Consider the following 24,405-nt stretch of genomic DNA (forward strand, 5'->3'; position numbering starts at 1 on the left):
AGCAAGGCTTCATTTTCTCTGCCTCTTCAGTAGCTTGCACGTCGGGTCAGCTGTCCACTGGGTAGAAAAGCCTCATCAGATACTCGTAGCTGAGGAAGGTCAAGGCGTTGACGGGAAACGCTCGGATGCTGTTGAGCATCAGACCCTTGAAGAAAACTCTCACTCCCTCCTCTCGAAAACTCACAAGGATGCAGTCCAGAAACCCTCTGTATGTGGGGCCCCCGGCCCCTGACAGCTGGAGGCGGGCTTTCACCACGTCCATCGGAGTCGCACACCCCCAGCTGGCCACGCCTGCCACACCTCCAGCCAGGAGGATAGTGAAGGTGTCTGGGGAACAAAAGCAAAATGTAGCTGCCAGGCAAAGCGTCGTCACACCTCCATAATACGTTAAATTTTACTGAGAAAACACTTTTCTACACAGTTTCATTGCGTTGAACTCAAATGACATTTATTTATTTCCGAATATTACATGCTTCTTTTAAAGATTTTTTATTTGAATTTATTGAATTTTACTCACACATAGTTTTTTGTGCTTCTGTCCTGCACTTTCTGTCTTTGTCATGTCACATCACAGACTGACCATACAAAATCTAAAATTTCTTTCTCACTATTTTGCAAAAATATAAGAAAGACTTACTTTTGAAATGTTGGCAGTTCATTACTGTTATTATTTTTTAAATCTTTGAGTTGCCACTCACCAGGCTGCCTTCCCCTCTCTGTCAGAGCGTTACATGTAACTTCATAAGCCCAGAAGTAGAGGCCATAACAGGGGACGTCCCTCAGCATGTGAGCCTGCCAGCCGCAGAACAGACGCCCGGGTCCGGCCTCCTTGAGAATGGTGGCGACGCAGTGAAAGGACCCGTGGTATTTACTAGTGGTTGCTTGACCTTGCATGCGAACTTTGACCAGTTCGATTGGAGCCATGAGACACACCTGGACGCAGAGAGAGTTTATCATTATAAGCAGGATTATTTGACCCACATCACTGGCAGGGCGAGTGAGGAGACGTAGCATCAGTAGACGTAGCAAAGCCAGAAGTCCATCCAGGATCTGACTGGTTTTTGATGCTGGTGATCATGAGAAGACTCTTTGTTGTGCACGCCTCGAGGGCTACTGAAGCTCTCGCTGCGATGTACAGGTGGACGATTTGGGTTAATGATTGTGTTTTCCAACACCCTCACTCTCAACACAAGTTAATCAATATATGTGTGACCTGGGAGGAAGCTTCTCAGCTCCAGATAAAGACGCCGGGATCTGACACAACCATCACATGATCCTCACCTGCACCAGTCCGGCAACGCAGCCGGCGTTGAAGACATGGACCAAAGATGGCGGCTGGCCCTGGCTGCGGCGCGAGCGTTGAGACTGAGTGAGGTAATCTAGGGAATTACTGTAACAGCCGAACACAATGGAGTTACTGAAGCCAGTGCTGACCAGGGGAAACAACATGCCCTTGTAGAATCCATGGATCTGTGGGGCGATGAAGGAGAAAGTCTTACACAGCCCGGAGACAGTTGAAGAACGTTGACTTACCCCTTCATGGGTGTAGGTTTGGACCACACAGTTGAAAATGCCCCTGTACAGGGTCTGAGCCTGCAGACGAACCTGTGTGTCGCATCATCCACATTAAAAACAGAATCATTTATGATCACGTTCAATGCAGTCCACACCTTGACTGTGTCAAACGGGTATCCGAAGGCGATGCCCAGGGCACCTGCCACAAGGACAGCCGCATTATAGCGTTATTCATTATGAGTGAGTAAAGGGCTATCTTATCTTATGAAGGTAAATATGCATTACCTGAAATGCTTCCTGCCACAAACTCTAAAAAAGGCATGTCTTGAAGAGCTCCTCACAGCGGGGTCATCTGAGGCTTCATTTATAAATCACACACTGGTGAAATAGATTGATCAGATCAACGACAAGAAAGAAAAAACTGCACGCGAATACACGCTCCAAAAGTGATGAGGAGAAAGGCTGTGTCTGAACTGTGTCTGAAAAGCCGCTCACCTGATAAGAAGAAAAACTTTGAGGTCCCTGCGGAGGCAGGCTGCAGCCCCCTCCTCCAACTTCCGACATCGATTTCCCGAGTTTTCTCAAAATGTTTTATTTTTCACAATAAAAGTATTTACTCGCAAAACGGACTCCAGCGCTGCGATCAGAGTCAAATGTCCAAGGAATGGAAGAGTTCAGCATCTCGAGATTAAAAAGTTAAATTTTAACTCAACCAACTCAACACCCACAAAAACGTCATTCAGCATCGATTATAACTGCTAAAACCTCTAATTACATAAGTGTACTAAACGATCGATGTGATATTTATTACTTATGGTGTATATGGGAAATGGAATTCACAATTACAATTCTCATAAATAACTTTGGATGCTGCCGTTGCGTTGACGTCATAACCAAGTGACACAAATCAGGACGTAAACAGAAGGCTACGTCATAGTCATGCGCGCAAAAGCTTACAACACAGCGCTGCCTCGTTTTTCGTCGACACAAAAATAATACGCGTAATTGCAGATAACAATGACGACTTTAACCAGACAGGATCTTAATTTCGGTCAAGGTATGTTCCAACAAGTCTGGCACCACAGTTAGTGACGACCTTTGTCTGTTGCGTGCAATACCGTGTAGTAGCACGAATTAAATACATATGTTTTTACACTGACTTCATCTTAGATATTTCAATTGTTTGTCGTTCACTGGTTTTTTTTCGACTACAGTGGTTGCAGACATCTTGTGTGAGTTCCTCGAGGTTGCCATTCACCTCATTCTCTATGTCCGTGAAGTCTATCCCTCTGGAATATTTCAGAAGAGAAAGAAATATAACGTTCCCGTGCAGGTATTGAAACGTATATACCATTATTTGTTTGTGATTTTAGAATGTCTTCTGACATGGAACTGCCTGTGTTGATATAGATGTCACGCCACCCTGAGCTGAATCAGTACATCCAAGACACACTCCACTGTGTGAAGCCACTCATTGAAAAGGTTAGACAGTGTGTTGCTGATGTGTCTTTGCCAAGATAATTGCATTTCCTTCTCGCTGACAGAATGACGCAGAAAAAGTGGTGGTTGTCATCATGGATAAGGAGCACCATCCTGTTGAGAGATTTGTCTTCGAGATCTCACAACCTCCCCTCCTGTCCATCAGGTTTGTTGAAATCTGAGAGCTCAGAGTTTTCTGTGAAACATCATCGGCTAACAGGCGTCTTTCTTTCTTGCAGTTCAGATACTTTGCTTTCACATGTGGAGCAGCTGCTCCGGGCATTCATTCTGAAGATTAGTGTGTGTGATGCTGTTTTAAGTAATAATCCACCAGGTAACACAAATAACAACTTGTAGCATGAAAAGATGGTGTGATCCAACTGCCTTTGTCATTGTCTGTTATTTTGACCCCCTTCCATGATGCGTCCAATAAAACCATGAGCGAAGTAGAAGAGGTTTCATCTATGCTGACTGTTTCCCTCTGTGATAGGGTGTTCATTTACCGTGCTGGTTCACACAAGAGATGCTGCGACTCGTAACATGGAAAAGGTCCAAGTTATCAAGGTGATGCTTCATTTTGGTAGATGAAGTTCAGGTTGGTTTTGAGATTTTTTTTAACCGGTGACTATTAACAGTTTTCCCGACCATTCAGTTTTTATGCAGCCAAGGAGCAGCACAATATTGTATGAAAAAAAAAATCAATACTTTTTTCAATTTTCTCTAGTCCTTTAAACATTATTTACATTATTGACTTGACATTTACATAACTTGCATTTCTTTGCATATTACATTGCTTCTTGTACATTACATTAAATGTAGGCTTAATTTTACATTACTTTTCAGAGCCTTATTATTCAGATCATATTACTGTTTTCTATTATTTGACAAAAACATTGACTCAAACTCTGAACCCGTCAGTGTTGATCACAGAGCTCAAGAAATCTTAAGTGATTTTTCTGCTCAGGATTTCCCGTGGATAGTTGCAGATGAGCAGGAAGTCCACATGCAGGAGCCCAGACTCATTCCTCTGAAAACCATGACGTCAGACATTGTAAAGGTGAACTGAATTTGACTTGTTAAGTGTGTTGTTAATGGGACTGGGGATTTCTGCTGCCCTCTGTTGGATATTATCCATCGTTTTCACTGTGTTTGTTGATCATATTTGACACTAGCTGCTCCAATGAAACATGTTTTTTGGATGTTTTGTCACTGGAGGTAGACTGAAGCTGCTTGGTGCAGTGCTTGTCTACTAGACTGCTAGACATATTTGTGCATTCATACTCTGCTGGCTGACCAACACTTCTTCTCACCTCTTCTACAGATGCAGCTTTATGTAGAAGAGAGAGCACAAAAAACATAGAATCTCCTGGAGAGTTCTGCAACCAGACATGAAATTGCTTTGTTTATATATGTGTGTGGATTGTCTTTGTGAGGATCATGACAACCTTTTAAAGAACTGCAAACTGTTTTTATCATGTGATGTGTTTGTCTTGACTGTATCTGTTAAACTGACATGCCATAATAAAAAATAAATGCTCTCAATGAGGACTACTTTCAGTTTATTAAAATAGAATATTATTAAGTGTGTACAGAAGTTGTGCTTGTGGGTCATCCACTCATTTTAATGATGTAAGGAAAATACAATGAACCTCTTATCAGACACCACCATTGAATCATGTCTCTTGAAAGTATCATCAGTCAAGAAAGAACACACGTGCGAGGAAATCATGAAATCTCTTCAGAGAATTGAGTCAAGTCACGAATTGAAATGAAATATATGAATAAATAGACAAATTCACAATACATACTGTAAAATGTTTTGAAGGTAAATGAAAATGAATTAAATACTAATAGTAAAAGAAGAAAACGAATCCATAAAAACGTCGTTCCGTTTCAAAATCGCGATTAGTTTATTTTGTCCCAAACAGATACCGTCCTCACGTGACCGTCATATGACTAAAGCCGGAAGCAGAACACAACAACTGTCCGTCCCTTAAGATTGTTTATTTCCTTCCTGTTATTTAGCTTTTACATAATGGAGTCAAGTCTTGAGCAGCACCTCGATGACACGTAAGCAACACTCCTTTAATTTAGCGTTATCTGATTGAAATGTTTGATTGTTTTTGTCCATGTTGTGACGACAGGATGAAGAATCCAGCGGTTGTTGGAGTCTTGTGTACAGATCACCAGGGACACAACCTCGGCTGTGAGACTGCGTTTTAACATTGCATTTATCGTAGTCAATTTAAGGAATATCTAGATTCATTTAAGAAAGAAGAATACGGGAAGTAACACGGGAACTTACAAAACTACCCGTACAGGAAACGAATAAACGTCTTGGTTTTATTTGTGAATGAATGGCTTGATATAACTTACCTTCACCAAAATAAGGGGAGTTTTTATTGTTATATTGTTTGGCTTTTTCTTGTTTAAACCGCTTCTCATAATGTGGTCTCACGTGTACTATAATGTTTATTAACCACAGTTTATTTTCTCAGTCACACACCACATTCCATGAATTCATTTAAGTGGTCCTCTGTCCAAACACCAGGTCGAGGATCTCTGTCAGATGAACATGGAGGCGTCATCTCAGTTTTGGCCAAACAAGCTTCTGCTCTCAGCAAGGACCCCACAGACTCTCCGACTGTGTGTCTGGAGTCTGAATCAGGGTGAGCAGTGACACCAAAAAAACATTGTAGCATACAGTGTCTGTTCTTTTAACAATGGCAGCATTTCTTCCTGGGTTATAACACCAAAAATATCCAAGGGCAAATGGTGGAATTCGTTTGAGGAACTATTGAAACAGTTGACATGTTCAAACACGCGTGTACTTCACGGCAAGAGGAAAATCCATGACCTCTTCTGAAGTAGTAATGTATCTCATGTACTTATTTGGAACGAGGACTTTATTATTTTAGATTTGTACTGCAATGCCGCCATCTAGTGGAGATATTGCATATCAAGTAAACAACTGTCGCTGTAACCAGGGGGCAATTTGCAATGGCTTTTGGATAAATGTGGGAATTAAAAATAGTTTAAGATAGGGATTAAACTACAAGAACATTACATGAGCTATTTTTATAATTAGCTGTAATTCACATTTTTACTGTCAACGATGAGAGCGAGAAAAAAACGTGGCGGATTAACAGATATAATGAACACTCATTTGTATTGCAGAAACATTCTGGTGAGGAGCCACGGGACCATCACGATGGCTGTTCACAAGATCGCCTCTTAAAGGTCGAGTGTAAACAGCCTTCATGTTAGCTTGGTTGGATTTCCTTCATTGTGTTGTATGATGATGATGATGTTGTTGACATGCACCTGTTGTGTTGTTACTGTGTGGCGTGATGCTCCATGATCAGTAAAGAATTGCAGCAAACCTCTGCAGGCGTCATCTCTTGTGTTGGTGATTCATTTATGTTCTCCAGAATACAGGATTCTCTGTGTTGGTATTACAACCGTGCATACAGATTTATATTCCTGAAATGTGTGTTTACCGAGCACAGAAAATAATCGGATTTTTTTTTAAATAACCATGTGTGCATCTCCTGGAGATCGTCTGAAAAACATTAAGATCTATCAATCTTTTACGGGGCGTCTGCAGTTGCAGTCGCATCTCCAAGTGTTCCATTCAAGTTTACTCCAGTGTTTACTCCACGCTTTCTCCTCCTCTCCTCCGCTACGTCTCCGTCACGTGACCCGCCCCAGCTAAGTCGCCCCCTCCCCGCGGCTCTGTGCGCAGCCTGCGGTGACACGGCTCGGAGGTGGGATGCAGCCCACAGAGACCCGTCTGTAGACTCAAGTTATGGCTCGACCACTCGCGGAGAACCTCGTCCGGCTGCAGTTCTCCTCCTCCGGCCAAGTGTCCGCCCAGTATCCAGCCAGCCTCAGCCCGCTGCAGGAGTCGCAGTCCCGGACGGAGCTGAGAAAGTAAACTGATTAGCATCGAGGACCACAAACACTGCAGGTACCCACTTTTATTCCCATTAATCTGTCATTTGTACACACAAATGACTGAATTTCATCGTTCACTCTGGACAAAATAACATTCTATAACATATAGCATTTATTGAAAAGTTGTTAAAAATCACTTTTGCTGTGCTAAATTCAAGCGAAGTAGTTCCCAACTTTATTTAAAAAAAAAAACGGCAAACGGATATTGTCGTATTTTGTTTTTAAATAAAGTGGTTTCACTCGTTGAAAAACCGGAAACATCACTTTCTCCAGCATGTTTGACCAATAATTGACTAAAACACAACGATTTAAGTTTAATAACATTGTTAAATTCGTTTCTATTTCACAATTCTATCTTTAAAAAATCTGACCATGTCTGCTTTTTTTCTGCTAAATACTGTTTAATTTCCGCTTATTTATTTCCAAACTTTAGCCTTATTTTATTTTTATTTTTTTTACATGTTTTGCAGTTCTTTCTCATTCTTTTTAAATTCTTAACACTGTAACACAAGTGTTTTCATTCATGTTCAGCCTTTCATATACATTTTCCTCGCTCTTCATGCCTTTCATTGGTTACTCATTCGATGAGGAAATATCAGTTTAAGTGTACCTGTTTGTCTCAGATGTAGAAGATAGGTGAGGTTGAGAGGTGACTTGTGAAAACTTGTTAGAACTCAACCTCAAGGTCTTGCTTTTGACCCTATGCGACTTTAGTATGTTAAGTATGTTATAAACTATATTCCAATGACTCATAGTTGCAAGTGATTTCTTTTACTCAGTCCATTTGTGCACCAACAACAAAAAAATAAATAAAAACAAATATTTTAGTTGTTTAATAAATGGTGGCTTATTGTGAGTTTCTTGTGAGTTTAAAGGTCAACATTGTGCTGTTAGCCATGTTTCTGAACAATTTCAAAACAATATTCTGCCTGTGACTTGTTGGTTAGAGTCCAGTAAAAAGTCTAGACACCACTCTACATCCTTCTGTTGCCAGTTTATGACCACAAGAGCTCGTAAAATTCAAACGCCAGGGCCTGCTCAGGTCTGTAGATGCCTTGGTTATTTATTGCCCTTAAATTTTACTCATCATCAGCACAGTGTCTCAGTTGAGAATGTGACCAGATGACATCCTCTGGGGCTGCATCCATTAGCTGCTGGATTTGGTTGATAGTTTTCAGTCTTCAAGCTTCTGAATTCACTCTTGTGTCGGTGGACTTTTCTTGCAGTGCTGAGGTGAGTGAGGGGCACCATGCAACACGCCTGTGAGCTGAAGATAACAACTCAGTAAGACCCTTCTTTTTTCGCTGCTCATAAAGTCACTTCTCAAAACTCAGTCCAAGTCAAGCCATTGTCATCAACGCAACCCAAGAAATACCTTTATTTTAATGGACTCAATCTGAAGCCATCTTATAATCTTCACGTTTAAATATGCATGTTTCACACACAAACATACAACTTAAAATAACCTATAGTGGAGAGTAGCAGTCCTTGCCTGACCTCCGACTATCAAGTTGAACTGGAGTTCAATTAGACATCATTTATTTAGCTTCTTTGTTCATCTCTTGGATCATGTTCAGTTTGGAGTTCAGGGTGACCACACCCTTTCTGTGTACATGGACTGCAGGCTCATTAAATTCCACTTTTATGAAGCTTAGAGGACTTTTCCCCAGTTAGTCACATTTATTTTCTGTTTTTATTTATTCCATTTTCTTTGATGAAATTTTGGTATCAAATATTGGTTTTGCTGTCTGACAGGCATTTTTGGGGTGGTTCTATCATTCCAGCCCATAGATTCTATTGTTAACAAACTATTTTGGATGTGTAGTGTGGATTTATTTCTCTTCAGCATGAATTCTTCTGTGATATGTGAGAGTGACAATATTCCTGTATGTTCTCCTTTAACAACAAGCCTCAAACTTAAGAGGGGCGTCCAGTTGAAAGGGTGGAAATTGTTCAGGGGTTTTGCCATTTAACTTGACCCCAGTAACTCCTGGGATCAAATTGGGCGGACCCTTGTTTACCTCAGCTCCAGAGTGTGAACAGGCTTTGTAATCTCTTTATCTGAAACCTTTAAGTGCATTTGAAATCTCAAAGAGTTTTAACTGACGAACATGAGTTGTGAACTTGGACGTCTTTCTGCAAAGTGCAGCTTCCCTTGCTTTCGAGTTGATGTCTTTTAATGAGCAAATGTGTTGGTAAAAAGTTGTTGAACGTATTTCTTCCACATGTCTATCGTGGAGACAAAAATAACAAACTACTTAGAGATCACTTTTTGTCTTGGACTGACTGGACTATCCGCCAAAGCGAATTTGTTTCATAAGAATGTCATTGTTTAGCTGTGCTTCCACCACTCTGTGTTACTGTGTTTTAATGTGTTCGGCTGTAGCCTTCAAGATGACAGTCGGTTGAGAAGGATGGGGCAACAACTTCACCTCTATTGCCCAGGTGTTTACGTGACTATAAGGGCGTGGACCTCTTTGTGGTTGGTCTCTATTCAACCTGCTTTACATTGTAAAGCTAATGTGATTGCAGCAAAGCTGTAGGTTCTTATCTTAAATGCAGGGGTGTCCAAACCGGTCCTCAAAGGGCCTGGGTGGTGTAGGTTTATGTTCCAGCCCATCCATCATAAACTGCTTCACCTATAGGGTGTCTGAGGATTGTAGGATCTTGGATGTCAGTTGGATGTCAGTCTGGTGTTGCTTGTTGTAAAAGAATTTATCAATTCGGCACCCAAGCCCCAAGAAAATGGATGATGTTTGGAATGACTGTCGGATGTGGGTGCCGAATTACTCTGAAATGACCAGGCCTCTGCTTGACATGATTCACTCTGTTAAAATGGCCATGTAAGATAAAGTTGTTTGGACTCCTGAGGGAGACAAAGCATTTGAAATGATTAAACAAGAACTGATTGGCTCCTCAGTTCTATCCATCCCAGATTACCCACGCTATATCTGTTCTCCTTCTGGAAACAAAGATGCAGTTTTTGTCACCAGCACGACATTTACATTGCACCACAACACTGCTATCACAAGGACATGTCAACATTGTCAGATCGGCGCCCTGAGCCCTGACACTTGTTTCACTTGATTTAAACAGTGTTTTTCAACACCCGAGGCTTCACCACCAAAGGAACCTCAGCCAAAGCGTGCTTGTGCTTAAAGTCCTATAGAACGTCCTTATTCATTTGTGCAAAAACTGTAGCTACTGACACTCGGTTGTTATTTTGCCAGGCTATTTGCAGAAATAAATTGCGGAAAATGTATTTGTTTCAAATGTGTCCAGAAAGCAGCGGGCAATATGGCAAAATATATACCATGATTTACTTATTTACTTACTTACTTTAAATATTATCACTTCTCGTTTGCATGATTTTATTGTAGTTTTGAGTTTCCAGACAAATCCTTAACATTCTTTGCCTGAACCTGCTTCAGAAAAATAATGATTCTTTCTCTCTTTACATTTTGGAGCGCATTTATTTTGTTGTGCATTTAGTTTTTTGGCAACTTTAAACTACAAAGCAAACTTTGACAGTCAGTAAGTATCAGTAAAGTGAGACGTCGCGTTAAGCGTCTTTGGCGCCGCAGGTCCGACAAGGGTCACTCCCTCCTTCTGTTCTGAAAGTGTGTGGATGGAAGTTGCACATGCACATGTCTTGGCTATGAGTGTGTGGGAAGAGGAGCGCCGCGCACCACAGCAGCGCTGCTTTGACTGACGGACAGATCAGCACATCAACACACTGGAGCTCTACAGTAGAGTGCACAGAAAGAATGTCTGTGAATCCATGTGATCTCCTCACCTTGGTCTCCTCACCTCAATACCTTCTAATTGTCATGATTTAATGTCATCATATCGACCACCTCTATCTCCGAACAAATGAGATGACACTCAGTCACGGTGCACTAGTGTGGCGCGGCACCCTGGGTGAAAAACGCTGGGTTAAACTGTGTGAGCTTGACCGGTTGGAATAAAAACCTGCACCGCCGCTGCCTTTTGAGGACCGGTTTGGACACCGCTGTGTTAGAGAAACCCTGTTGGAAAACCAGTCCAGCGGTTCAAAGACACCGCCAATTTAAAGGTTTCTGCCTTTGAAGCCTCAACAAGGTGGACATGATAAAGGGCGTGGCACGTTGTGGAAAGTCAGTGGAGTGAGAGGGGAGAGTAGGAGGGCTGACCTGACCACTCATATCAGTTCAATCAAAACATGTAGTGAGTCCTTGGGGTTTCTCATCATTTTACCTCTCAGCCTCCTGTCGTCCTCCCACAGGTGCACCATCTGATGCCGCCATAGTTCCAAGTGCCTTTTGACCAACCTGATAATGAGACTCTGAGTCTCACTCATCTGAAGTACGGCTCACCAACACACCTGCGTCAAAGGTGAGTATCCTCATAGCTCTTGTCGAATGCTTATATTTGGTGATAGCGCTGTGTAGCTCCTCTGGTTTGACAATGACGTCTCACTGCATCCATGGACTGGATTACATACGACTGGAAAGTGTGTCCCTGTGTGACGACAACACCGTGGATACCTTTTCCAACCTCTGCATTAGGATTCACACGGCACGGCAGAGGTCAACCAGTGACTTGGCCTTACATACCTCACCCATGAACTCGCTGACTGTACAGCTCAGCAGGAGAATCCAGATGAGCCTTTTGCTCAGTAGTTTAAAAGTAGTTATCTTGTGCAACCTGATGGAATATAGCGGCGCATTACTGGCTTCCATTGGTGGAACATTCCACCCAATGAGGGTGAGGAGGGTGTCGTTGCTTTCTACACTGCGGTCTGGTGAAGAAAACACTTCACTTCGAAAGCGCTTCTTGACCTTGTTGTGTAACATAATAGCAGCAGGAGATACTGGAAAGTGATATTCTGCTCCTTATGCATTCGTCCAAAAAGACTGGCGGTTTCTTCTCTCCTATTTCCAAATGTTGCCATCCAGTTATTATTGTGTGCGAAGGTTAACTTGGGACGGCAAGAAAGAGAACAAGACAGATCTTTAATAATCTTCCTGAGCAAAGATCGGATGACTCCACCACAGCAAATCCATGAGAAGAGGAGAGACAGCTTCACTATGCGTCTTGGAAAGTCCCCAAGTGAGGACAGAATTGAACGTGGATCAGTGCGTCTCTGCTGAGCTCCGCTACGTCCAGCTTTGAAAAACCACGAGGCCTCTTCTGCGGGGTTTACTCCTGGAATCAATTTGGAGGATGGTTTAACTTGAGGGAAGCCGTCTGCTTGTTTACAACCTCTGAGCTGGAAGTAGGTCTCCGTGTGCTTGGACATAAGATGGTGTCAGACCATGAAGAGCTTTGTCGGTGAGTCAAATGGCTTTTAAGTGTGATGGGTTTAAAGAAAGCTGCTGGAACTGTAGTGTGGTGTTTTGATTGACTGATATAAAAACTAACTTGCGGATCCAGTTAAATAATTTTCTTATTTACCTGCAATAGTTGTTTCAAACAGGATTCTATATTTAGACACAACAACACGGATTCAGGACTTACTGAAGCTGGCAGTAGCTCAGAACTGTGAAGAAAACCATTGAGTACAGTGAGACGCTTGTGTTCTGCCTCACATCTGCTGCTTCTGCAAACCAGTAGAACATTTGTTGGTTCGACTTGGCTTCTCACATCCAGGGCAAGAGGTTCCTGCCAATAGTTGATTTATGTCCTTTGCAAAAATAATAACACACTTCAAAGTCAGTACTCCACACTTAACACATCTAAATTTGAAGTTCATTACAATGGAAGACGCAGATATTGGACAAGACTGTGTCTGTGATGGCCAGAGGCCGGAAGTCATGACTTGCTGCCACTGTGGTTGGATCAGGGTCTCATCACGAGAGCATCTGATGAGCCCGAAAACCAAGGCTGGCTTCTCTGCACATTCCTCCAACACCGATGAGGTCATCCCCTGAGGCCTTGGGTGGGTGGGTGTTCTCCAGAACAAGACTCACCTCACTGTAGTGAATTAGATCACCCCCTTTGTTCCTCACTACTGCCATTCTTCCCCAAACTCTTCTGGTTGTGTGAAACTGTCACTTAAAACCGAATGACAAAAACATCCTCCCCCTTTTACTCTTGGCTCTAGCGCTTTGGCCCTGGCACTGCCTAGGAGTACAGAGAGGTCCTGCCAGAGTTGCCTCACATTTCCAGTCCAGAATCATGGATACACCTGCTCCTTATAGGATCTCTGCAGTGATCTTCCTGTTTTATTCTACTGTTCTGTCTCATACTCCCCGTGGTAAAGACTGTTTACTAAAGTACCTTTCAAGAGGTAAGGTTTTTTTTTTTAAAAAAAAACAGCTCTGATATGAGTTGTTTTTGTTTGCCATGCTTTGTCACTGAATTAACACTTCACCTGCTGACCCATTGTGTGGCGTCAAAAAAATTATGAGTGCAAACAAACTATTATGATGCAAACAGAGGTGAAGATGTCACTCTGAGTTGGACAGGCTGAAGCAAAAGCTCCGCTCGCCAGCTGAATGTTGTGCAAGCCTGTTATACTCAGTAAACAGAGCTGGTCTCGTGAAGGCAAGCCCCACAACTTCAGTTCTCCAAGACTGAAAACGACCTCTGCTGAAGGTTGTGTGTCACACAAGGATCTGATCTGGCGCCCCTGTCGCCCCGGCACATTCACAAACATGCACTCAAACATACTCCATGCAGAACTTATGAAAAGCACATGGGAAGGAAATACTTGCTCGCAGTACACTGGCCCAATTCATTCCATTTTTAATCCGATCTGTGCTCTCAGCGGAGATTGGTCTCAGTTTTTCTTGTACATATCTCTGTCAGACGGCATTATTGTCGCAAGCTACAAAAGACTTTTGGATATCCTGAGATTTACTGCACCCGCCTTCCTTTTACAAGCAGGCGTAGCAGATGAATTGCATACTTTTCACCATGTGGCTGAAATTGTGGCCAAGAATTAGGGGGGCTGGCTTTGCTTTAAAAACAGTTTGAGCTGGATTTTTGTTTTGATTGACAGTCAAATTCACTTTGTTAAATACCATTTAAAGTCCCACGTTGTTGCGGATGTCACTTGCGTGTTCAGACTTAAAGTTGTCTTTTTAAATTTAAGGATGGAAAAACTACACCTGAACCCACCATCATTGCACTTGTGTTGTTCTGGTCTCCTGCTTTCTCATAGACTCACAAAGATCCGTGGCGCTGTTTAGAATCCTTTTGCCAGGATGAGATTGTTTTCCTTCACCAGCACGCTCCAACAAAAGAGCCTTTTTCATTGAGGTGCGAGCGCTGGTGGACATATGGGGTTTACTGTGTGTTAAGTGAAAGCGTGTGTTTTTGTTGCATGGGGTAGCTGTTTGTACCATGGCATTTCACATTTCTGACCATAAACTGAGGTCCCATAGGGTGAGCTCTATTCTTGGATCATGTTATACGGGAGTTAGATTACAGCCGTTGTGTTGGATTGAAAACAAGTTTTCTATCCATGTTTCTGTGCATTTTTTCCGAGCACCTTTTTGCTTTTAACTTTGATTTCTAAAATATACTATTCCTTAACCTCACCTCATTTATTTTTAAAAACTATAGCTTAAATTTAGTTCATCTGTTGTTTACAAGAATGATCCCAACTCTTGTTACACAAGTCTTGGAGCAAACCCGTTCCCTTTGTGTGCGGAGTTTGTATGAGCCTTTCTCTGAGTGATCTGGTTTCCTCCTGTGGTTCACATACAGTACATACATGTCCTGCAACCAGTCCAAGGTGTACCCCACTTTCCACCTCAAGCAGAACAGCGCACCTTCAAAGCCCTGTAAATCTCTGGCTGTTAGATTTAGGTGTTTCGTCCTAGTGTGCAAATCATACAGGCTGAAGCTGGAGGATTCCCAGAAGAGAGTTAAAGGATAATTACCATGTAAATACAGTGTACACTCTGGTTAGAGTGTAACAGCTGTAATAAGAACAAAAGAGGTGGATGAGTAACCCAAAACTAGCCGCTCAGTGTTGTCAGAAATCTATGTTCCAGACATCTGCAAGTGTCCATCAAAGTGAGTCAAACCTTAGCATCAATATTGTACTTCCATTCTCGCTCTCTTCTTGAGTGCATTGAGTGGCACGTGACCAGAGTAATTCTTTCCATGAATTTCAGGGATTTTACTTTGTGGGGATTAATGTTTATGGTCATTCCTGTTCTTCTAGTAAAAACCCTGCAGCCATGAATCTATTCAGGAAAGCCACCATGAGCAGTAAGAAGGAGAAGGCGTCTGACGTCCAGTATGAAGAGCCCCCGGATGGTGGTTGGGGCTGGATGGTGGTGCTGCATTGCTTTCTGGTAGGTTAGCCACAAAGATTTGAAGGCTTTGGTTGTCATTACATCACTATTAAACGCCTGGACATAAGATATTTTTGCTTCATTTCAGGTCAATGTCCTCGTGATGGGAACACTGAAGACTTTTGGGATCTTCTTTGTAGCGTTTCAAGATGAGTTTGGAGGGTCGGCAGAAAGCATCAGCTGGATAGGGTCCATCATGTCCAGTCTTCGTCTCTCCGGAGGTTTGATGTCTCCCTGTGTCTGTCCTCTGTTCAGACATGAAGCTCATCTGCTGTCTGCCCTCTTCTCACTTATGCAGCTCCCATAGCTTCTGTGGCTTGTGCCAAGTTCGGGACCAGGGTGACTTCCATTGCAGGGGCCATTCTGGTTAGCGGAGGCTTCCTCGTGAGCATTTTCGCCAACAGCGTGGTCTATCTGTACGTCAGCATGGGAGTCATAGTTGGTGAGTCAAGGTTATTGATTGATCTTTGTCACTGAGATGTTTAACTCACCAAATAACTCATCCTCTCCTTGTTGTATAGGAATGGGTTTCGCTCTGCTGTACCAGGCCTTCTCAGTGGTCACAGCTCTTTACTTCAGGAAGAGATTGGCAACGGCATATGCAATCGGGAGGTCAGGGATGGGTTTGACCTTTGCCCTTGCCCCCTTCACACAGCTGCTTCTTGACCAGTACGCCTGGCAAGGTAAGTTGGCGATAGTAACGTCACGCCTGGAGTGTCTGAGTGTGAGCGTCTCTTCGCAGGAGCAATGCTCATTCTTGGTGGTTTGATGCTCAACTTGGTGGCCACCGGGATGCTGCTGCGACCCATAAACGTGAAGCCTCCCGTCGTCTCCAAGGCGACGTCTCCCCCGACACAGAAGAGCCCAGCTGTGTCGCTCAAAAGCTCCTCAGAAAAGGACAACCCTAAAAGTTGCCTGAATGGCTCGTCGCATTTATCGAACGGCCTCGCCAAGCCAGCCGTCCCTTCTTCTATTCCTAGAGACACTGAGGAGAGGCAGGAGCAGCAAGCGAACCAGGAACAAACTAGGCTGGTCCTCAATGGTGTGAACAATCACGAACCCCAAAATGACTTGAGTCCGTGTAAGCCGGCTGCTCCAGACTGCGCCTTAGAGCTTAACGGCAGCATGAACGGGTCTGCCATCGCGGGACTCCCCAACCAGGCCGGCACTTCCGCCGTTGAAGCCAAAGTTCTTGATTTCTCCTTGTTAAAGGACCCGTTCTTCTGCATCTACACATGGTCTTTGGTCTTCAGCCAGCTGGCCTACTTCATCCCCTACTTCCATCTGTCTGCCCGGGCGCGGACACTGGGCATCGACGCCATGGATGCTTCTTTCATCATCTCTGTGGCAGGTAAGGCTTGAGTTAGAAACTGAATATGGTGTTGTGATCGCCGCTAAGGTATTGCAAGTTTCACAGCATCTTATCTGAATATAACTCACAATTTCTGCATAAAGATAATCACTAGGATTTGCCAGATCGATGGGAAGAACACCATGCCACTCATCCCGACAGAAACTGCCCTGACCTTTGTATCAATGCTGCATTTCTTATTGTTCGTCTGTAACTATTGGACTAGTAATGGGAGTGTTTTTTGACACTGTTTGATAGTCGGTCGTGTTCAGACTTTAATATTTGATCAATAACTATTTAATATTACAATAGACTCTCTCTGGCTAACTGATTCTTTGGCCATCACATTCCCCGATAAGAACCCTGAAGATTTATTTAGTTTTATCTTACTCATAAATGTGAAGATTCAAATGTGTAAATATGGACAAAAAGACCTTTGAGGGCCGTTGCGTGCCGACTGTGGAGTTGTTCCAGGATCATGGGAAGGATGTGAAATGTTTAACTGTATCCGTGAAGAACAATAGTGAGTTTTCCCAAGTGAAAGATGTGAATGTTGTTTTTCCTTATAGGTTGTGCAAATCCTGAGATGAAAATAGTGGTTGCTTTCCCTACCTTTTTTTATTCCTATCTAAAGAAGTAAATTCATTGTTGCTCCCGAATGTCCTGGCTACCTCGATAAGACAGTAAAAATGGTGCCGGGTGTGAGTGGTGGCCCACTGGGAGGAGACCATTGGGTTGCTCTAAGGAGTTACTAGGTGATGTGTCGATGTATGTGTCGTCTGTGCTTCAGTCTCTAGTTACGGAGCTCACCTCAACAAGTTTACTTCACCAATGTAGTCATCTGCAGGGTAGATTTTTGACCGCAGCCCGCTCTCACTGTCAGTGGCTGCTGCGCGCCCTTGACTGTGCCTTTCTTCAGGACCACTCCACAAACTGATGCGAAAGTCCTCCGTCAACTTCAAGGCATTAATTATTTGTTAGCTGCTCAGACTGCAGTATTATGTAATGAATGCGCTTACATAAATTCTGAACTTTGGTCCACTGGCCAGGCAGCCTGGTGGGTTCAGCCGAGTGCTATTGATGAGGCCACTTGGTGCGAGCTGAGAACAGCAGAACCAGTCGCAACACGACCACATGTGTATGTGTTGCTTTAAGAATGCTCAGTCAGGACTTGTGAATTATTGAAACACTGCAGATGAGGTGGTGCGTTCGGGAGTGTCATCGCTCTCTGTGCTGGACAAACTGACGGCTGCTGTTGTTGTTTTAAGATGTGCATATAGATCCAGCTCTCAGTTTGCCGAAGTAACCTGTCGTCTCTTTGTCGTTGCGCTATGTGAAAGACAAGAAGAGTGTGTATTTTTAAACCACTTGGAGAAGACTTGCAAGGTCAGGTGAAGCATCTGCAGCAAAACAGTCCCCTTTGACTCAAAAGATTAGAGTTGTGTGGTGATCAATAAGCCTGAAGAAAAGGAGCTTAAATATGAATGATGTAAACATTTTGCAAGTCCAAGAATTGCTCGACCAGATGCTATTTTGGGAAGGAACCTAAACCTCTTCAGAAGTACAATGGATCCCTTATGGTGTCAGCTGCATGAAGAGGAGTAGTTAGTGATAACAGAGGGAAGGGATGTCATACAAGGATACACCTAATAAGTCGTGGAGAAACCTCACATCATCTTAAAATTGGATTCCTGAAGTCATCTAGAGAGAGTGAGCCTTCGTTTTCAAGTCGAGCAAAAAAACAAGAGCAAGGTACTTTGACACGGAACTAGACAAGATGATGGATGTACCTAAACTGCTGGCAGTTCTTGAATGACACTTGTTTCTCTGACTTTCTCCTGCCAGATTCTTTTCTCATGTTCGGATACAATAAAGCGTGACGGAGCTGTGTAGTTAGCCACATCGCTCCCGCTGCCTCTTTTTTCTTGACCCGGTCGTTGTCATAGAGGCCCATTGACTTGACCGAGTGAGGGAGGCCTGCAATCATCCGGGTCAATGTATTCCTCATCCCCTCCACTACTAAACACGGAGCTAACCCCGGTCGCTAGGCAACTGGCTAACTGAGTAAAGTGGCTGGCAGGGTAACAAGAGGGGCCAACTCTGTCTGAGTGGCTGGAACTTCGCAGAGGAGGTGTCAGTGTGTACAAAAGAGGAGGCAACACAATCCAGACTGTCCCTTCGGGGAAGCTGCTAATACCTACATGGGTTTTATTACCTCTCTGCTTCTAATCTTCTGAATCAATGTCCGCCAGAGGGAGTGGCGCCTCTGTTTGCTTCTGAATTCTTTACTGGTGTTGATGCCCGGAGGCGTTTCGCCGTCTCCACCTGCGGAACACGCGAAACTTGTCTTTGCCACTTGCTGCCGCATTTCTCCGGAGCAGCTGCACGATAGGGCCGACCCCCACGAGGTGCATGTGAGCAGAGTGACTCCCCAGGATGTCGTCTTGGGTCAATACAGCAGGACACAGTGAAACAACACAGCTGCCTGGTGTCATTCCCCGAACCCCAGTCCAGAGCTTTATGTAGTCTTATGTAAGAGAGAAGGGGGTTTTGCTGAGCTGGCAGTTCATCTGGCCTCCGATAAAGTATTCAGCTAGAAACTAGAAACAGGTTAAAAACAGTTAAACGCTTCAAAGACGCTGAAGGTGACCCGCCATGGAGTTGTGGTGCAGAGGCCAAGCCCGCGGATGAGAAACTCTCATCTGCATGGGATCGTTTTGTTGCATTGATCCGTTGGCTGCTGGTAGCTATTCCTGCAACAGTCGATACGCTGCTGCAGCCGCGCAGCTCCCGTCCCATTCCAGCTAAAGTCTAACCTGTGGTTCTCAACCAGCTGTTTAAAGCCGCTGTGTTGCGCAATTCCTCCAGGTCGTTGCCCCCCTGGTCTCAAAGTGCGAGATATTTTCCTTTTGAATTTCTCGTGTCAAAAGTCACTATTGAGGAACTTGTTTCGCCGCAGGTATCACGGAGACCATCGCTCAGCTGGCGTCGGGCTGGGTCACCGACCGTAACCTCTTCCACAAGTACCACTTCCACAAGGCCTACCTGATTCTGTGTGGACTGGTCAACCTGCTCTCCCCACTGGCCACGTCCTACATCCTGCTGATGGTCTACGCCGTCTTCTTCGCCATCTTCTGCGGCGGTTACATGGCGCTGCTGCTGCCAGTACTGGTGAGACCATTTCCATCAAAGATGCCAAAGCAATTTTTGTAGAAATTCATAGAATTCACAAGCGAGTTTGCAGTTACTATCTAGATGATTAAAGAGTCAGATAAGGAAGCCATGCTGGTTAGATAACCCAGGATAGTTGGAGATATGTCCCAGTAGCAGTTGAGCAAGGGGGGTGCTCTGGTTATCGCATATCTGGAGGGCGGACCCCACCTGGAAATAAGAGCAGAACTCCAGGGATTTTGCATCAGAAGCTGACACGCCTGTGTTTCGACATCGACAAGCTTTTGTTCACCTTTGTCGTCGCCTCACTTAGAAATGCAAAACACACAGTGTCACTCCTCTGTGACAGTGATAAATATCACTATTTGTTTGTTTTCTTCAAACTGAAAACAAACCGTCAGTCGCCTTAAACAAACCAGGTTTTCTGAGTTCTTGGTGGAACATGAGTTATGGTTGTCCCTGCAGGTTGATCTGGTGGGCTCAGAGAAACTCAACAACTCCATGGGCTTCTCCATGTTCTTCGTGGGCCTGGGCTGCCTCACTGGGCCCCCTTTGGCAGGTGAGTCACCCTCATGTCCCGAGCTGCTGCGTTTGAGTAAAGCCTGAAAGATTCAGGAGTAGAGTGGGTGGGTTGTTATCAACATGTTTTTGGGGTGCCTTTAAGCACCTATTTTTGAGGGGCCCTGGACGCCTTGTGCTGCATTAAAAACCACAGATTCTGCTGGCTTAGGCCTTGTTTGACTAAATGGGCTGCAGAGTTGAAGGGTCGGTTTTCAATCGGCGAACAAGTTCACTGGGACTGTGAGGATGTCAGTGATGAGTGTGTCACTCAGAAGAGGGAGCTGTGTTACTCAGTTCAGTAGGGAAAGAACAGTTATTTTGAAACAAGTGCTACATTTGAAATGGTTTTCTGGTGTTAGTTGTGAACTGCCTCATAATGTTGTTGTGTCACTACTGATTTTCTGTTACCGTGTCCAATATATTGCTAGTAATAAATATATTTTTTGTGGGGAAGGTAAGGTAATTGACCTTTTTGTTAACAAAAAGTAGTGGCTGTAAAACTTTACTAGTAGAGTGAACTAGCACCATCCTCTATTTTTTACCATGTTGAGTCTCAAGTCAACCCAAATGTGCAAAGATGCGTCTTGACTCGTCACATATGGCCCTAGTTAAAGAAGCGATGAGGCTTTCATGAACCTCCTGACATTGTCTCTGCCCACACTGTAGGCTGCTTCCCCATCCTGTTATGGATTTCAGGGTTAAAATGCGACATTTGACCCCCTTTAGGGTGGTGCATAAATAGCATGTGGCTCTGTTTACCTTCCCTGTGGCTCAGAAACAGACCCATCGCTGCAGCGCCGAACTGCATTCCCGTCCGCTGATCTCAGGATAAATGTCTGTTTGCTTAATGTGCTGGCTGGAGCTGAGACGCTTTCAGTCACATCTTTGTTCTTTCTATTGTGAGGAAATTCTGGAGTCTATATTCTAGTTCGGAATATCTGCTTCAAAATTTGAATGTACTTGGTTCTGCAGGGTTCCTGTTCGACTACACTCAGACGTACGACTGCTCCTTCTACCTGGCCGGGCTCTGCTATCTGCTCTCCTCCCTGTCTCTGTTCATGGAGCCGCTGGCTCAGCGCTGGAAGGCCCGGAAGACAAAGAGCCGGGTCAAGAGAGCAGAAAACAGCTGTCGGACCAACGGCTGCTTCGCCACTGACCGCCTGCAGAACGGCGTCGTGTAGCTCCAAGGAAGTGCTCTGGATCTGGAACCAGCGTGTTCCTGACCCCCGGCCCTGAATGTGACGAGGACCTAAGTGGGGGTGGGACCCGGGCCACGTAGAAGAACACAGTGACATCAGAAGTGCAGCTGAAAAGTGGACTGCGAAATACATTTGAAAGCCAAAATTCTGACTTCCGCCCTGAATCTCAACACAAGCAACACTCGAACGGCAACGCGGGACTAGCTCTGACAAGCACACCATCCTCCTGGAATCGAGCTATGCAACTCACAGGACAGCAGATTATTGTTATCACTTACCTGATAAATACTTAACTCGCAACACTGATCACCTGCGGAAGCCTTTAACCTGTACTCTCACACGCACTTTGGGCCAAAACGTCGTTATGCTGCATGCCGATGTAACCTTCGACTGCCAGTGACATGAGACACCTCACAGTAGGCAGATCGATGAAGCTGAGAAGCAATAGTTATAGAATAATCCAGCACGATCTCGTAGCCTTGACTCATGTAATCGATGCAATACTAGTATGTTATGAGCCCTTTTGTCACGTCATCGCGGAACTCAGTTTAGTGTCGGGCCCTGCAGCGCCGGAGCCCAGCAGGAATGTACGGCTTTTGTACGCATCTACACTGACATTTGACCCCCGGGTCAAAGGTCAAACCAATCGTGTTATTCACGACACAATCGCATCCAACGTGACATTTTCAGGTGATACTTTGGCTTCCTTTCCACATGTAAATCCATCATCTTATCAGGTTTGTCAGCGATGGATCCTTATTGATCTAGTGATTTCACATTAGTCATATCTGATGCGGTCTTTGCTTGCGGACTTAATGGATATTAAGTCACGGGAACAGCAAACTATTTGTGAACAAGATACATTTTAGCCACGGTCAAGACGATATCACGCATGAAGCAGAAAGCTCCAGGAAAGCTGGAGAAATTTCCATTTCCCCCCCCAAATTTTATCTTGACTAAACATTTTCAAACTAATGAAAACCCAGTGCAAATATTTTATTCATGTTTTTTTCCTCACTGCTCACAAGCCAACCTGACTTCAGTGATTAACAAGTCTACTATGTTAAAATCCTAAAATACATTTGTTTAAAAAAAATATTTCAACAAACTGATTATTGTTTTCTAAAGTGGGGTGGATTTAAGCACATTTTCCTATTTTTCTGGGGGTTGTCAAGGTTGACATGCGGGTGATGGTGCTGACAAGGGGTATTCTTTTATGTACGTAACTGCATGCGTGTAACGTCCTTAAAAGTATTTATGATTAACGCTTTTTTGTGTACCACCTAATTATTGTTTCATAGATTGAGCTTGACTTTTACATTGACCATGTTTTTTCCCTTTTGAATATATTTTGCCAAACTAAACCAATTCCCTTAACTATGCAACAGCAGGCTTCGCTCCCTCTGATTTACACGCTGATGTTTCAACCGGAACACATGTCACTGGTCACATGGAGAAGCAGGGCAGCGGTGCCAGAGCTCACCTCTGACTGACTGTGTTTTCATGATGTGTCTGTGTAATAGATGGGCGGTGCCCCCCACTGGACTGTGAGGACCCGCTGCCTCCTCAGTGCCTTCAAGAGACGGCTTTTACTATTATTTTGGGTTGTGTTTTGGACTCTTATTGGGTTGTTTTTTTATGTCTTTCACTTTGGTTTTGTGTTGTCACTGCATTTATACTTCTCACCTGTTTGCCTTACAAGGTACTGTTTTGTATCTTTTATTAACTCCCTGCAACGTCAGCCAAAGACACAGTAGACTTCGACAACTTGATCATTTTCTTATGAAGCATTTTAGCCAGCATCGCGATTTTAAGTCTCGTCTAGTTTGGATGTGAATCCGCGACTATTTCCACCCATTCACTCTAAAAGTCATGTTTTGAAAGTGTTCAGGCACTTTTGAATGATTTTAGCTCAATATTGTTCCGCTTTAATGTCCTAAATCATAGTGGCTTATTGTCTTTTTTAACAACTCTCACGTTCTTGCATTATAATTATAAGATAATGATAATTTATACATAATTTGATTGTTTTCCTTCTTAACTTATGGTTGTCTGATGTCAACAGTGCAGCTAGAAATTCTGTTTTCCGCTTCTTAGCCAGCTCACATCTCTTTCTGATCATTATAGATATATTCATCTGAAAATCTCGTGATAAACAATGACATCTAGCATTACCTCAGAGCAGTAGATATTTAACAGTTCACTGGATCGCGCACGCGCAAACTAGAGCGCCGCATTATTGACCTTTTACCTCGGTACTTTGGAAGTTCTTCCTCACTTTTACTTCTGTGACATCTCCTATTAAACCCCTCTTTTAATCCCATTAAAGGATGGAAATGGTCTCTGATGGGATCCGAGCGGTGCTGACTTGTTTTGCAATAGCGCCCTCATGCGGCGATTCAGACTCCTGCCTCAAGAATGCAGTGTCAATTAGCAGCGAGTGATTTTCCCTCTCAGCTCACTTTCACAATACCGTGCAAGGCTCTTTGTCTTGTTTCAATGCCGACAGTCATGCACTAAAGCTCATTTGGCTCACGAGGTGCGTTCACTGCCTTCTCCACTGGCGGGGCCTCTGACTGTTGAGGGCCACCCATCCCTCATCTGTGATGCTTTAAGACCTGTTTAGGGACTCATAGTTTTTGGAAAGGAACTATAATAAAAATGTTTGTACCCCATCATTTTATGTTTTTGGTGCTCTTGTCTACCCATGAAAACTCACTAGAGAACCTTTCCTTGCTCACGACCTCAACAAGTGGTAGGACCTCCTCTCTCATGTGCAGTTACCCCTCTACAGTAGGTGTCAACATATACATCTAAAAATATAGTTTTGCTGACCTAAATAAATACTGTTATTTTCTCTGAATAATAGTTGCACGTTATT

General features: G+C 43.8%; 4 protein-coding genes across 6 annotated transcripts; 3 read left to right on the forward strand and 1 right to left on the reverse strand.

Annotated features, from left to right (window-relative positions):
• Positions 1-46: 46 nt before the first annotated feature.
• LOC128749796 (solute carrier family 25 member 45) lies at positions 47-1,931 on the reverse strand. Its single transcript, XM_053849712.1, has 6 exons — positions 1,801-1,931; positions 1,671-1,714; positions 1,534-1,605; positions 1,282-1,470; positions 699-933; positions 47-327 (listed from the first exon to the last, which is right to left on the reverse strand). The coding sequence occupies exons 1-6, from the start codon at positions 1,835-1,837 to the stop codon at positions 47-49; spliced, it is 858 nt and encodes a 285-aa protein (XP_053705687.1). The 5' UTR covers positions 1,838-1,931.
• Positions 1,932-2,432: 501 nt separating this feature from the next.
• On the forward strand, positions 2,433-4,526 carry mad2l2 (mitotic arrest deficient 2 like 2). The gene is made up of 8 exons (XM_053849753.1): positions 2,433-2,572; positions 2,730-2,848; positions 2,926-2,997; positions 3,060-3,160; positions 3,234-3,328; positions 3,485-3,558; positions 3,959-4,051; positions 4,316-4,526. The coding sequence occupies exons 1-8, from the start codon at positions 2,533-2,535 to the stop codon at positions 4,352-4,354; spliced, it is 633 nt and encodes a 210-aa protein (XP_053705728.1). The 5' UTR covers positions 2,433-2,532; the 3' UTR covers positions 4,355-4,526.
• Positions 4,527-4,943: 417 nt separating this feature from the next.
• On the forward strand, positions 4,944-6,374 carry lamtor5 (late endosomal/lysosomal adaptor, MAPK and MTOR activator 5). The gene is made up of 4 exons (XM_053849958.1): positions 4,944-5,064; positions 5,139-5,200; positions 5,546-5,663; positions 6,172-6,374. The coding sequence occupies exons 1-4, from the start codon at positions 5,030-5,032 to the stop codon at positions 6,230-6,232; spliced, it is 276 nt and encodes a 91-aa protein (XP_053705933.1). The 5' UTR covers positions 4,944-5,029; the 3' UTR covers positions 6,233-6,374.
• Positions 6,375-6,760: 386 nt separating this feature from the next.
• Positions 6,761-24,192, forward strand: slc16a4 (solute carrier family 16 member 4). Of its 3 annotated transcripts, XM_053849885.1 has the most exons (12): positions 6,761-6,964; positions 8,178-8,235; positions 9,338-9,433; positions 11,216-11,325; positions 15,110-15,242; positions 15,331-15,463; positions 15,541-15,684; positions 15,764-15,925; positions 15,985-16,593; positions 19,553-19,764; positions 20,230-20,323; positions 21,298-24,192. In XM_053849885.1, the coding sequence occupies exons 5-12, from the start codon at positions 15,126-15,128 to the stop codon at positions 21,504-21,506; spliced, it is 1,680 nt and encodes a 559-aa protein (XP_053705860.1). In that variant the 5' UTR covers positions 6,761-6,964; positions 8,178-8,235; positions 9,338-9,433; positions 11,216-11,325; positions 15,110-15,125; the 3' UTR covers positions 21,507-24,192. The 3 variants fall into 3 exon arrangements, with proteins under 3 accessions (XP_053705860.1, XP_053705859.1, XP_053705858.1); XM_053849884.1 differs by lacking the exon at positions 9,338-9,433; XM_053849883.1 differs by lacking the exons at positions 6,761-6,964; positions 8,178-8,235; positions 9,338-9,433 and having other exon boundaries at positions 11,109-11,325.
• Positions 24,193-24,405: the final 213 nt, after the last annotated feature.

This window comes from Synchiropus splendidus, chromosome 18 (assembly GCF_027744825.2).
Source record: "Synchiropus splendidus isolate RoL2022-P1 chromosome 18, RoL_Sspl_1.0, whole genome shotgun sequence".
Lineage (NCBI taxonomy): Eukaryota > Metazoa > Chordata > Actinopteri > Syngnathiformes > Callionymidae > Synchiropus > Synchiropus splendidus.

Bases quoted from the DNA above. Each gene is read 5' to 3' on its own strand.
- LOC128749796 (XM_053849712.1), bottom strand. From the start codon at position 1,837: ATGCCTTTTTTAGAGTTTGTGGCAGGAAGCATTTCAG. The intron at 1,471-1,533 runs GTAAGTCAACGT...ATCGCCCCACAG, and splicing joins AAACCTACACCCATGAAGGG to ATCCATGGATTCTACAAGGG. The intron at 328-698 runs GTGAGTGGCAAC...TTTGTTCCCCAG, and splicing joins AGAGAGGGGAAGGCAGCCTG to ACACCTTCACTATCCTCCTG.
- mad2l2 (XM_053849753.1), top strand. From the start codon at position 2,533: ATGACGACTTTAACCAGACAGGATCTTAATTTCGGTCAAG. The intron at 2,849-2,925 runs GTATTGAAACGT...GTGTTGATATAG, and splicing joins AATATAACGTTCCCGTGCAG to ATGTCACGCCACCCTGAGCT. The intron at 3,329-3,484 runs GTAACACAAATA...CCTCTGTGATAG, and splicing joins TTTAAGTAATAATCCACCAG to GGTGTTCATTTACCGTGCTG.
- lamtor5 (XM_053849958.1), top strand. From the start codon at position 5,030: ATGGAGTCAAGTCTTGAGCAGCACCTCGATGACAC. The intron at 5,201-5,545 runs GTGAGACTGCGT...TCCAAACACCAG, and splicing joins CCAGGGACACAACCTCGGCT to GTCGAGGATCTCTGTCAGAT. The intron at 5,664-6,171 runs GTGAGCAGTGAC...TTTGTATTGCAG, and splicing joins TGTCTGGAGTCTGAATCAGG to AAACATTCTGGTGAGGAGCC.
- slc16a4 (XM_053849885.1), top strand. From the start codon at position 15,126: ATGAATCTATTCAGGAAAGCCACCATGAGCAGTAAGAAGGAGAAGGCG. The intron at 15,243-15,330 runs GTAGGTTAGCCA...GCTTCATTTCAG, and splicing joins TGGTGCTGCATTGCTTTCTG to GTCAATGTCCTCGTGATGGG. The intron at 20,324-21,297 runs GTGAGTCACCCT...TTGGTTCTGCAG, and splicing joins CACTGGGCCCCCTTTGGCAG to GGTTCCTGTTCGACTACACT.